Raw genomic sequence first — 14,729 nt, forward strand, 5'->3', positions numbered from 1 at the left:
AAAGAGAAAGAAGGTTAACATTCACTGAAATTTACCTGACATATGATACTTCATACACATTATTTACTTGGTGTTAGAGAGGTTCCTAACCAACTAAAATCAAAATTCCAATCATTTTGCAATATCTCCAAATCACTGTTCAAATTATAGCAAACATTAGAATTAGAAAACAATTTTAGTGTCTAAAGTTTTTTTATTTCATCATATTATGGGGGTACAAATGTTGTTAAGGTTACATATATTGCCCCTGCTCCTCCCACCCCCACCCCCACCCCCACGCCAAGTCAGAGCTTCTAGCGGGTCCATCCTCCTGGTGGTGCCATGGCACTCATTATGTAAGTATACACCCATGCCCTCCTCCCCCTCCCACCCGCCCCACACTTGATAAATCGGTTTTGTTTGTTTGTTTGTTTTTGGTTTTGTTTTTTACATTTTGGTTACATTTTATATCTTTGCCTCAAATCTTTTATGTTTTTCCTTTAAACGTTTTTTATTAAAAATAAAAACTAAGACACAAAAACACAGATTAGCCTAGGCATACACAGGGTGAAGATAGTAAAATGTCACTGCCTTCAACCTCCACATCTTGTTTTTTCATATATTTATTGGACATTTGTCTTTCTTCTTTTGAAAAGCTTCTGTTCATGTCTTTTGCCTACTTTTCAATACGGTTGTTTGTTTGTTTGTTTCCTTGTTGATTTGTTTGAATTCTTTGTAAATTTTGGATGTGTAGCTTGCAAATATTTTCTCCCATTCTGTAGGTTGTCTGTTTGCTCTGTTGATTGTTTCTTAGCTGTGCAGAAGCTTTTCAGTTTACTCAAATGCATTTCTCTATGATGTTATGATGGCTACATCATTAGTCAATTTTTCAGTTACATTACTCTCTTGTGGGACCACCATCACATATATGGTCTGTCACTGAATGAAACGTTATTATGCAGCGCATGACTATATAACCCACGTTGGGTAACTTCCAGGTACTATATATGTTTTTTCTCACTAATTATACATATCCTCTCTCTCATTAGACTCAGCTATTTTACTTCTTGTTTCCTTAGCAGTAGATGCCTAATAAACATTTATTAAATGAAAAAAGGAATAATTAGAAACTCAATTAGTATATATTAGTAGTCTAATTTTCAGTGCATTGCTTTACCAATTCATATTAAGAAAAATATTTATGTATGAATTGTGATTTATCAATTAATTCTTAATTTTCTACATGTATCTTAAAAACATATCTAACCCACTTACGTGCTGGCATACGTGTGAGTGCTTTCTTCTGATCTGGATCTAAAAAAAATTGAAAATAATGTCTCAAGTAAGTACTAAGAAAGCTTGTCAACTACATAAATAAAAATCAGGACATTTTATAAGTAGTATTATCTCTTTTACAAGACTGGTTACCAATAAATAAAATAATTTCTTTCTAAAGGTCATTGGCCAAAGATTCAAATAAGTAACATTCTTATTTGCCTATATACATGATTCACAAAAAGTCCAAAAATAAACTCCTGCAGTGAAGAGAACATCAAAAATGTGCAGATTTGCTTTTTCCTTTTATCCCTTCTAAACACAGAGTATAGGTTTGACCCTGAATGTCTGATTCTGATCTTCAGACCCCAACTTTTAGCTTTTTATTCATTGTTAAAGAAATATCACATTTTGTAAATTAAAATCTATGATTTGTAGACAGTATGGAAGAGTGGTCTTGGCAAAGAAGTTTCCCCTTTTTATTCCTCACATAGAGGAGTGCTGAAAAGAAAATGATGCAAATATTTAGTGCACAACTGAGGCTAACAACAAGGAAATACTTCTGGTACAATAAAAATGATAAAACTGAGAGCTCACAGGGAAAACAGAAGCTATGACTGAATGACTGCAGAGTATCTAAACCATTTATGCATCTTTGAGGCTAGAGAGTTAATAGCCCTGTCTTAGAAAGAGGTGAGGTTCCAGGCCTTTGGATGTGAAAAAACTGTAAGTGAATGCTTAACTAAACCTGGGAGCCAGAAGGGGCTATATCAACAATGAAACAAGAATACTAAAAATTCTGACCATTGTGGCCTTTAGAATGCAGCAGGGAAATGGGCATATATAGGTGGAAATATGCATTACCATGAAAAGAAAGAATCCCAAGCCTCCAAAAAGTGGTTTTAGGACCCAGTTTATAATTACCACAATTCTTGAATGCCACACTCTGCAATTATTTAAAATATTTTTGCTTTAATAGAATAAAAAACCAAACAACCTACATGTCTGTCTCTACAACATAGCACACGCAGAATGCTCATGGGAAAATCATACAGACTAAAGATAAAAGAGACTAAGATTACAAACCACTAAGTGTTAAAGTCAACGCCAGAGTAAAACAATGAATTCACACACCAAGAACTACAAATGATTTGTTTAAAGACACTTTAACATAAGAATATTAAGAATCCCCATAAATATCTTTTCAGGAATAGAATCCATAAGTCTAGAAAAGGACAGAAATGAAGAAAGAATTGGAGAAATGGAAGAAAGATCTGGGAAAATAAAACAGAATGCTTACATTATGCAGAGATTAAAAATAATATGTGAGGCCGGGCGCGGTGGCTCACGCCTGTAATCCTAGCTCTCTGGGAGGCCAAGGCACGCGGATTGCTCGAGGTCAGGAGTTCGAAACCAGCCTGAGCAAGAGCGAGACCCTGTCTCTACTATAAATAGAAAGAAATTAATTGGCCAACTAATATATATAGAAAAAATTAGCCGGGCATGGTGGCGCATGCCTGTAGTCCCAGCTACTCGGGAGGCTGAGGCAGGAGGATCGCTTGAGCCCAGGAGTTTGAGGTTGCTGTGAGCTAGTCTGATGCCATGGCACTCACTTTAGCCTAGGCAACACAGCGAGACTGTGTCTCAAGAATAATAATAATAATAATAATAAAATGTGAAAATATAATACAAGTGATAAAGGCATACTTCCAATTCTGGCCAAGATGGAGTAGTGAACTGAGTTAAATAAGGTGAGCCCTAGGGCTGAATCTTCTTATGCCTGGAGAGAGTTTACAGGCCATAGAGCAACAAGGGGGCAAAGCCCAGCAGGTCCCCTGCTGTGGAGGTGACAGAGTTGTCAGTCCAGGGAGGCCAAGACAGCTGGAGTACACAGGGCAGAACACCAGAGAGGACAGGTGGTAATCTCAACAAAGCTGGTAATCTCTTACACTCACACAGGGACAGGAATAGCTTGAGGTCCCACTACCTAAGTTAAAAAATCTCACAGTTCTGAGTGAAACAGGTAACTCAAAGTAGTGTTGTATAGAAAAGTTTTTGGATGATAAATCTATTCTGTATTTTATTGTGCTAGTGAGTGGTATATGTACATATTTGTTAAACTCATAAAATTGCACACTAAAAATGATGACATTCACTGTACATAAGTTATATCTCAGTTTTAAAAAGTCCTATTCCAGTCTCAAAAGAAAAAAAAGGGAGGAAAGGAAGAGAAGATAGAGAAAGAAAAGAACCACCACCACCATCACCAACATGGAGGCCAGAATGGATACCCTAAAATGTAGGGATTCCATAAGGAGAAAAAAGACAGAATGGATAAGAACACTGAAACTATTAAAAAATTGATGAAAGAAATTGAAGAAGACACAAATAAATAGAACTATATCCTGTACTTGTAGATTGAAAAAATTAATATTGCAAAAATGTCCATACTACCTAAAGGTATCTACATATTCAATGCAATCTCTATCAAAACCCCAATGACATTTTTCATAGAAATAGAAAAAGCAATACCAAAATTAGTATGGAACCACAAAAGACTCTCAATCACTAATGCAATATTAAGAAAAAAGAACAAAGCTGGAGGCATCACCTTCTTGAATTCAAATTATGTTATGGAACATATGGTACTGGCATAAAAACAGATATATAAACCAATGAAACAGGTTAAAAAGTCCTCACGGAATAGAAATAAATCCACAGTTGTACAGTCCACTAATATGAGATAAAGGTGCCCAGATATGCAATGGAACACAGTCTCTTAAATAAATGGTGTTGAAAAAACTGGGTGGCCACTGTCGAAATATAATAAAATTGGACCCTTATAATATACACAAAAATAAGCTCAAATAAAGACTTAAAACATAAAGCTTAAAACCATAAAAATCCTAGAAATATGCATATTAATAGTCCCTTGACATTGGTCTTGGCAATGATTTGTTTGGATATGACACCAAAAGCATGGTAACAAAAGTGAAAGTAAACTATATCAAATAAAACATTTCTGCACAGCAAAGGAAACAATCAATAAATCAAAAGGGCAACCTACAGAATGGGAGAAAATATTCAGAAACCATTTATCCAATAAGAGGTAATAATCAAGAGATATATAAGAAACTCATGCAACTTAACAGCAAAAAACTAAATAACCTGATTAAAAAATGGGCAAAGAACCTAAATACACATTTCTCCAAGGAAGATATACAAATGGACAACAGGTATGTGTAAAGGTGCTCAACATCACTAATCATCATGGAAATGCAAATCAAAAGCACATGAGTTATCCTCTCATGAGTCATTGTCTCAAACCTATTAGGATGGCTATGAACAGAGGGAAAGAGAGAGAGAGAGAACCGAGAACTACTGTTGGCAAGAATGTAGAGAACATGGAACATCTGTATGCTGTTAGTGAAAGCACAGATTGGTACAGATGTTACGGAAAACAGTAGGGAGGTTCCTCAGAAAATTAAAAACATAACTATCTAGCAATCCCACTTTAAGGTATATATCCAAAGAAATTGAAATCAGAATCTCAAAGACATACCTGCATTCTGATGTTTATTGAAGCCTTATTCACAATAGCTAAGATATGGAAGTAGCATGAATGTCCATCAACACATTAATGGATGGATACATATATATCATGACAGAGTATTATTCAGTCTTAAAAAAAGAAGGAAATCCTGCATTTGTGGCAACAGTGATGAACCTGGAGAATATTATGCTAAGTGAAATAAGGCAGACACAGAAAGACAAACATGCCATGATCTAATTTATATCTGGAATCCAAAAATATCAAACTCCTAGAAACAAGAGAACACAAAAGTGGTCACCAGGCTTGGATATGGGGAAAATGGAGAGATATTGGTCAAAAGGTACAAATGTTTAGTCAGAGCTTCAAGCGTCACCATCCCCCAAACGTTGCACATCTCACTCATTGTGTTTGTATATACCATTCCCTCCTCCCCCCTCCCACCCGCCCCACACTGGAACAATACCTCAGTGGACATATAGGAATAACATTTATTGGATGTCGGGCAAGTGGGAAGGGGAAGGAGGGGGTGGGTGTACACAAACACAAGAGTGAAATGTGCAATGTTTGGGGGATGGTCATGCTTAGGCTCTGACCCAAGGGGGGAGGGGGGCCATGGGCAATATACATAACCTTAACACTTGTACCCCCATAATACGCTAAAATAAAACAAGATAAAAAAAAAAGACATCTGCACTCGAATGTTTATAGCAGCATAATTTACAATTGCAAAGATGTGGAAACAACCCAAGTGCCCATCAATCCATGAGTGGATTAATAAAATGTGGTATATGTATACCAAGGAGTATTATTCGGCTACAAGAAACAATGGTGATATAGCATCTCTTATATTATCCTGGACAGAGCTGAAACCTGATCCACTAAGTTAAATATGCCAAGAATGGAAAAATAAGCACCACATGTACTCACCAGCAAAGTGGTATTAACCGATCAACATCTAAGTGGACATAGAGGAGTAACATTTATTGGGTATTGGGCAGATGGGGGGGATGGGTATATAGAAACATAATTAGTGCGATGTGCATCATCTGGGGGAGTGGACTTACTTGAAGCTCTGACTCGGGGGAGGCGGGGACAAGGCAATATACGTAACCTAAACATTTGTACCCCATAATATGCTGAAATTTAAAAAAAAAGAAATTTAAGAACACAGTTGTGTCCCCGCAAAAAAAAAAAAAAAATCAATACTAGATATGGCACATGGATGCTGCTTGCTATATGTAGCATATACGTAGGATACACCAAACTTTTGTTATAGACATTCTCTGCACGGAGGAAGAAGTATCATGCTAGAAGGAACTGCAGCTGAAAAAGCAATGGTTTATTTCATAAAATGAACAAGAAAACTAGTAACATTTGTGTATTTCCACTAGCAGGCATGTAGATTTCTGTTGCCTTCTCTCTTAGTATTTGAATTATTTCTTTAAAAATAAAAATGTTGTAGGATATATTATAAATTTGCCTTTTGAAAATTTTACCCAGAGAATATCTTTTAATTTGTTACTTATATGAGGTAGCAATGTGAATTGAAATATTTCATCTATGGTAGGGCACATAAATCTGCATTTTTAATAAATACCTCTAGTACTTCTTTTGTGGGTGACAGAGATCACCCTTTGATAATCTCCAGGGTATTTGAAAGCAACAGACATGGATATACTTGAGTCCTTCCTCTCTCCATTAACAGTATAATGACTTTGAAAGATTCTTGAAACTACACTTCCAAATCTTTGTATATTTAAAATGGGAATATTCACAACTATCTCACAAAATTAACTGACATGTTGATGTAATACTCAAACTCCTGCAAAATGTAAAGTATTATGGCTGGTCATGATATAGCTTACATGTGACTAGATTCAAATGGTACTAAGTTTAACTTCAGAACACAAATTCAATTTACCTGCTACTTAGAGATTCCTCTTCCTTGGTGAACCTCTTTTTCAAACGATTCCATGCCAGAGCTACAATGGTTGGTACAATGATTATAGGAAGAAAAATGTAGAAACCTAGAAGCCATCTCTTTTTACTCTTCCCAGAATGTTTTTCTGTTATTAAACCTAAAAATAAAAATACATTTAAAAAATCAAAAAATTAAACTCTACTTTTACTTTCAAGTTGCAACAAAATCATTAAAATTTTCCATATCTTTATTATTATTCAAGGAACATGGAAAAAGAATTATGGAATCATAATCCTTGGACTATCTCTACAAGCTTTCATTCTAAAAGCTTGGAAAAAAAAGTTTTAGAAAGTTCAAAAGTATTCTGCATTTTACAGTAAATAGAAAAATATCACTAGAACACTATAAGTGGGGACAAAAGAGTTCAATGATACATAATGTGGGATTGTGTAATTGCAAGGTTGTCCAAATTTGTATTGTCACAAAGTGCATTATCAAAGGATTTCAGTGTATTTGTGAATATCTTATTTTTCTTTAGTAGACTCTTGTATTTGACATTAGAGATCTATGTTTATCATTACAGTGCTAATAAAGGACACAAGCATAAAAATCAGGAGACTGGATTCCTAATCCTGCTTCTGCCACTTGTTAGCACTGGGTATATAGACTTAAAACGTATTTTCTAATCTCCATGAGAACATTTTCTTTTCTCACTCCTCATCCCAGTGGCTAGATCACCACCTGGCATATATTAAGAGTGAAATAAATATTTACTAATAAAATGAATGAATGACAGAAACTAAAGCCATGGTAAAGAAACAGAAAATTGTGCCAGCATCCCTTCTGTCATGGCTTAAGTAGCAATTTATAGATTTTTCTCATTTAACCTATAAACTCTTTCAGAGTAAAAGCTTGTCGTCTCTTTCTTTCCTTCCAAAACAGAAACAGAGTAACAGTACTAGGCAGAGAGTAAATGTTGTTTGTTTAGACATGAAATCACAGGATCAATCATAAAAGTGGGGAGAGGTTGAAAACTATTCTAAAAGAAAATGTCAATGGTACTAGTAAAGAGAAATTTGTTTAAATATTCCATTTAAATCATGATATTTTAACGTTAGAAAAGAGCAAAGTTAAGAAGGCATATTTGGTTTCCATTTTTGAGAGAAGTCTGATTACCTTTTCATTACAAATATTGGTCTCCTTTGAAGTGGGAAAATCTAACTTTTTAAGTTACGATAAACAATTAGAGAATTTTATTAAATGAATTTCTAAACAGATAGATACTTACCCTTTCCCACAGGAGGCATAGAACGAGTTGCCCCACGAAGTGACTCACAAGTTGGAGGCAAGTAGCCACCAGTACAATTGCATTCCCCCAAGGAGTTGCACACCTAGGGTCATTTAAAAAAAAAGAAAAAAAACGATTACTTTAAAATACCTTCTCAAAGAAAGTAAAATTATGAGATGGATCATCAAGCTTACTTTTGTATAGTATTCTGGTATAATTTTGTTTATTTGAGAGAGATAACCCCAAGTATAAAATGCTTGGTTTCTTAGATTAAAATATACCCTCAAAACAGCAAGAACAAAAAGAGCTATAAAGTAAGGCTCATGATATTTGCATCAAGAAAATTTAACACCTTCAAATGTTTACCTGCAAATATAATGTACAATTTCAAAAATGCATACTTAAATTCTAATGAAAATGTGACCCTTACACCAGTGTTCTGGAGCCATCTAGTACCAGCTCCCAGAGCTGATCGTGTTCATCTCTTTCCACCTCCCCCTTCAGTGACTTCATGTTGGTAACTTGAAGTATGTGCCCTACTAACGAGGCTTTTACCCTCCCCAGGCAAGCTGCTAAACATTTACCAGCTTAATAATGCCTTTACCAGGATGGGTTTTGTTTCGTTTGCTTTTGTTTTGTCCATGGAAAACCCAAACAGTAAAACATTTCAAAGAGGTTTATCTCCGCCAATGTGAGTGGCCATGCCCTGATGGAAACACAGACCCAAAAGATTTTAGTAAGTGACCGTAAGGCTGTTAGAATGTAACCCTGCTTTATACATTTCAGGGAAGCAGAAGTTACATGCAAAGGCATAAATCAATACCTGGAGGTTACACACTGATTTGGCCTAAAAAGATGGGATATCTTGAAGCAGGTCATAGGTGGATGCAGAGATTGTTCAATTTACAATTGGTGAAAGAAGTAAGGATTTGTCTAAAAAATTGAAGTTAGCAGAAAAGAATGTTTCAGTTAACATTAGGAAATCTGGTAATCATCATGTGATACTATGTCAGAGCCAGATTATGGGAGCAAGCCACAATATACTGGGTCAAAGTGACCTGTTTAGCAAAATTGATGGTCTACAGATGTGACTTAACCATTACCTGGCATGGCCTTAGATCTTGTTTATAATTTGGTATCTTACTGCCACAAAGAGTCTGCTCTGTCAATTTTATGATCTCTATTTTAACATTTATGCTGGTCAGTTGTTGTTTCTATACTGTAAAATGGAGGGGGTACAATAAGGTGTTCCTCACCTCTTGTCCTGTCATGGCAAGGTTCTCAGTTTTAAGATTTCTCTGGGGTCCCCTTAGACAAGAGCGGGTCTGTTCAGTCATTTGTGGGAGCTTAGGATTTTATTTTTAATTTACAGTTTGATTCTCAAGCAAAAGATTTTGTATTTCAAGAGAGCATCAGATACATAGATATGGCATGATAGCAGGAATTGCTGATATGATATTTTTTTCTGGGTTGACAAAAAAAATCACCAATCTAGAGTTATCTTTCAATAATGAGAAAAAAACAAAGACTTCCTCAGGAAAAAAAAAAAATTAGAGCATTTATCAACCAATAGACCTGCCTTTCAAATATATGCTAAAGGAGTTTTTCAGAGAAAAGGAAAACTATACAGGTCAGAAAAATCTGATTTATATAAAGAAAGAAAAGCAAAACCTTAGAGAAAGAATTAACTTAAACTAAAAACTGTTTTTAATTCCTAATTGATCTAAAAGATAATAGTTTGTTCAGATGGTTTTAGTACTGAATTCTACCAAGTATTTAAGGAAGAAATTATACCAACTTTCTATAATACCAAAATCAGAGAAAGATATTAAAAGAAATGGATACTTCAGACTATATCTCTCATGAACATAGATGCAACTCCCCCCAAAATATTAGCAAATAGAATTCAACAACATATAAAAGGAATTAAACACCACAACTAAATGAGATTTATCCCAGGTATGCAAGAATGGTTCACCATTATAAAATCAGTTGATGTAATTCATCACACACCAGCAGATTAAAGAAAAAAAAATCACATTTATAATATCAATAGATACAGAAAAAGTATTCAAGAAATAAAATCCAAGTTGCATTCATGACTTAAATAAAACTATCAGCAAACTAGGAATACAGGAAAACTTTTTCAAGGAGATAAAGAATATCTAACAAAAAACCTATAGCTAACATAATATTTAATCGTGAGAAATTAGATACTTTCCCACTGAGATGAGAAACAATACAAGGATATTCCCTCTCACCACTCCTACTGCAGCATCAAACTGGAAGTTCTAGCTAATACAGTAAGACCAGAAAAGGAAATAAAGATATAATAAATGGGAGGAAAGAGTAAAACTGTCATTGTTTGCATGCATAATCATCTATGTAGAAAATCTAAAAAGAACTGAAGGAAAAGAAACTTGGAACTACGTGATTATGGCAAGTTTGCAAGATACAATGTTAAATGTACAAAAGCCAATCATTTCCTTACTGGATCAACAATGAACAAATGAAATTTTAAATTTAAAACATACTATCCTTTATATTATCACCCCCCAAATGAAGTATTAGCTATAAATCTAACAAAATATGTATATGATCAACATGAGAAAAACTACAAAACACTGATGAAAGAATTATTTAGAAAAAGAACTAAATACATGAGGAGATATTACATGTTAATGGATAGGAAGACTTATTATTGTCAGATATCAATTCTTCCTAACTTCATCTATAGATTGAATGCAATTCCACCCATAATCCCTGCAGGTTATTTTGCATAAATCAACAAATTGAATGTAAAGTTTATTTGAAGACACAAAAGACTCAAAGTAGCCAACTCAATATTGAAAGGAAAAGAACAAAGTCAGAAGAGTTCGCCTCAACATACTATAAATCTATGCATTCAAGTTAGTATATTATGGAAGAAAGAATAATCTAAAAGGTAAATGAAACAGGATAGAGGGTCCACAAATAAATATATGTAAATCCAGTCATCTGGTCTTAGAGGAAGGCAAAAAAGCAATATGGTAGAGAACAGAAAGCCTTTTCAACAAGTGGTGCTGGAATAACTGGACATTCACATAGAAAAAAATAATCTAGACACATACCCTACAACCTTCAAAATATTAACCCAAAATGGATCCTAGACATAAGTATAAATTGTAAAACTAGATGAAAACTCCTAGAAGATAACTTAGGAAATAACCTAGATGACTTCAGGTATGGCATAGACTTTTTAAATACAATACCAGAGGCACAGTCCATGAAAGAAAGAATTAAGAAGCTGATCTCATTAAATTAAAATTTTCTCCTGTGTGAAAAACACTGTCAAGAGAATGAAAAGATAAGTCACAGACTTGGAGAAAATATTTGCAACAGACACATCAGATACAGGACTGTTATCCAAAATATACAAATAACACTGAAAGCTCAACAATAAGAAAATAAACAGACTCATTTAAAAATGGGCAAAATACACCCTCATCAAAAAATATATAGAGATGGTAAACACGTATATGAACAGATGCTCCACATTATATTTCATCATGAAATTGCAAATTAAAACAATAATGAGATACCACAACATACCTATTAGAATGGCCAAAACCCAAAACACTGACATTAGATGTTCGCTTGGATTTGGAGCAAAAGGGACCCTCATTCATTGCTCATGGGAATGCAAAATAGTACTGCCACTTTGGAAGATATTTTGGCAGTTTCTTACAAAACTAAGCATACTCTTAGCATGTGATCCAGCAATGGCAACCCTTGGTATTTACCCATAAGAGTTGAAAATTTATGTCCACACAGAAACCTGCATAAGGATGTTTATAGCAGCTTTATTCATAGTACCAAATGTGGAAGCAACCAAGATTCTTCAGTAGGTGAATGGATTAAAAAACTGTACATCCAGACAATGGAATATTATTTAAGACCAAATATAAATGAGTTATCAAGCAATGAAAAGACATGGGGAAACTTTAAATGTATATGAATGAGTGAAAGAAAGCAATCTGAAAAGGCTATATACTGTACAATTCCAATAATATGACAATCTGGAAAAGGAAACACTATGGAAATAGTAAAATTATTACTGGTTGTCAGGGATTGGGGTGAAAAGAACAGGATAAAAAGGCAGAATGCAGAGAATTTCTAGAGCAGTTAAAATACTCTGTATCATATTATAATGATAAATACATGTCATTTTATATTTTCTAAAACCCATGGAATGTACAACACCAAGAGTGAACCCTAAGGTTAACTATGGACTTTGGGAATTAATGATGTATCCATGTAGGTTTATCCATTGTAACAAATATATCACTGTGGTAGGTGATGGAAGAAGCTTAATTGCATATCAGTAACCCAAACAAGCCAATCTGAAAATCCTACATACTATATGATTCCAATAAAATGACATTCTACAAAAGGAAAAACTATGTAGTGAGCAAAAACCATCAGTGGATGCTAGGAGTTAGGGGAGAGGGAAGAATGAATTGATGGAGCACAGAAGATTTTTAGGGTAGTGAAAATACTCTATGTGGTAGTATAATGATAAATATACATCATTTTAATTTGTAAGGACCCCATAAAATGTAAGAGTAAACCATGATGTAAACTATGGACTTTGGGTGATTATGATGTGTCCACATGGATCATCAATTGTAACAAATGTACCACTGTGGTGTATGATGTTAAAATTGAGGAAGCTTGTGTGGATATGGGATGAATGGTTATACGGAAAATCTCTGCATTTTACACTAAAACTTCTGTGAACCTAAAGCTTCTCTAAAAAATAAAGTCTACTTTTTAAAAGAGAGAGAAAACCAGTTGTTTTCCATGACTTCATGTATCCACAGATACAGAAGTTGTGGCTTAATTATCTGCCCTTTGTGAACAGGTCAATGTATTTACTGGAAAATGTAAACACATTCTGTAAAGTATCCAACTATAACAATAAATTTTTTAGGTCATCAGTAATTTAATTCTACTCAAAGTGTTCTCTAAAACTAATTATGGCTGCTGAATTTAAAAACTTAATTCAGCTCTAAATTGAAAATAAATGCAACAAGATCTGGCATATACCAACAATCAAATAAATATTGATAAATTAAGGAGTGATGCTAAAACGTGTCCAACATAAATATGATTCAGGGAAACATGTGCTTACTTACTCCACGTCCATTGCATTTTTCTGTACATTCATCTGCAGGATTAGTAAGCAACTCTGTATTCTCACATACACGCTTCGAACTACAAACCTAAGAAAAACACAGAGAAAAATGTTTCTAAACAAGTAGCTCCAGCAATTACATTACAATTAGTAATTCTATAACATAAAATCATAACAATTCAATGTTATAAATTTCACTCTAAGTACTGCTTTTGCTGCATTCCAGAAATTTGATAAGGTGTATTTTCATTTTCATGTAATTCACATATTTAAAAATTTCTCTTGAAAATTTTTCCTTGACCCATGTGTTATTTAGAAATTTGTTATTTAATTTACAATAATTTGGAAATTTTTCAGGTAACCCTAATGTGAACTATGACCTTTGGGTGATAATGATGTGCCAATGTAAGCTCATCAATTATAACAAAAGTACCATATCAGTGAGGGTTCTGCATAGTGGGAGAGGTTGTATGTGGGGAGGCAATAGGGGATGAGGTGCAAATAGGAACACTGTATCTTCCACTCAATTTTTCTGTGAACCTAAAACTGCACTAAAACATAAAGTCTATTTTTAAAAATCAATAATTTTTTAAATGATTCAGGCAGGGGAGTAGGGAATATCAATGAAATAAACTTTGCTATTCATAAAAAAACCGTATAAACAAAGAACCATTTTTCATTACCATAACATGAAATATAACAAAACTATTCCTGAGCACATAGTTAAAATCATACCATATATTAATTGCACATATCAAAACAGTTTTCATAAAATAGGAGCCATTATCAGAGTTCCATAGGTATTTAATAAAGGTAATGAAAATTTTCATTAAAATATGCTAGAGTTGTCTAGCATTCTATCATGGAATGTATCAAAAATCCAGATATAATTTTTTAACTTTAAGGTATAATACTTTAAGTCTATAGAGGAACCAAAAACAGTATGGCATTGCTACAAAAATAGAGACATAGACCAATGAAACAAAACAGAGAACCCAGGTATAAAACCATCTCCCAACAATGAACTGATCTTCAACAAAGCAGACAACAATATGGACTGGGTATAGCCCTATTCAATAAATACTGCTGGCTAAAGAACTGGATAGCATAAGGAAGGATATAATAAAACTTGAACAAATTAAATAGTCATTTAGGGAATTTCAAAATACAGCAGATAGCTACAGCAAAAGATTAAACCAAGGAGAAAAAAGAATCTCAGAGCTTGAAAACAAGGCTCTAAAGCTAACCCAGTCATTTAAAGATGCAGAGAAGAGAATAAAAAGGGCAAAGCAATCACCTATAAAGATATGGACCTATGTGAAGTGAACTAACATAACAATTGTAGGTATCCCTGAGGAAGAAGAAGAAAAGACTAAAACCATGCAGAATCGCTTTGAGGGAATTATTGAGAAAAACTTCCCTGGTATCATTGGAGATCCAGACATCCAAATACAGGATAGTCATCAAACACTGGGAAGGATTCATAGCAAATAGGACATCTATAATAGAAATAGAAATCAACCTGTCCAAAGTCAAA

At 34.1% G+C, this 14,729-nt stretch overlaps 1 protein-coding gene across 4 annotated transcripts in view; it reads right to left on the reverse strand.

Annotated features, from left to right (window-relative positions):
• LOC105866637 (disintegrin and metalloproteinase domain-containing protein 32-like) overlaps positions 1-14,729 on the reverse strand; it is a 141,069-nt gene that overhangs the window by 11,041 nt on the left and 115,299 nt on the right. For all 4 annotated transcript variants that reach the window (XM_075997369.1, XM_075997368.1, XM_075997370.1 and 1 more), the window contains exons 17-20: positions 13,194-13,280; positions 8,017-8,119; positions 6,729-6,885; positions 1,255-1,293 (exon numbers count right to left, since the gene is read on the reverse strand). In XM_075997369.1, coding sequence (XP_075853484.1) covers positions 1,255-1,293; positions 6,729-6,885; positions 8,017-8,119; positions 13,194-13,280 — 386 coding nt within the window. The remainder of the gene's footprint in view (positions 1-1,254; positions 1,294-6,728; positions 6,886-8,016; positions 8,120-13,193; positions 13,281-14,729) is intronic.

The sequence above is a fragment of the Microcebus murinus genome, chromosome 24, assembly GCF_040939455.1.
Source record: "Microcebus murinus isolate Inina chromosome 24, M.murinus_Inina_mat1.0, whole genome shotgun sequence".
NCBI lineage: Eukaryota > Metazoa > Chordata > Mammalia > Primates > Cheirogaleidae > Microcebus > Microcebus murinus.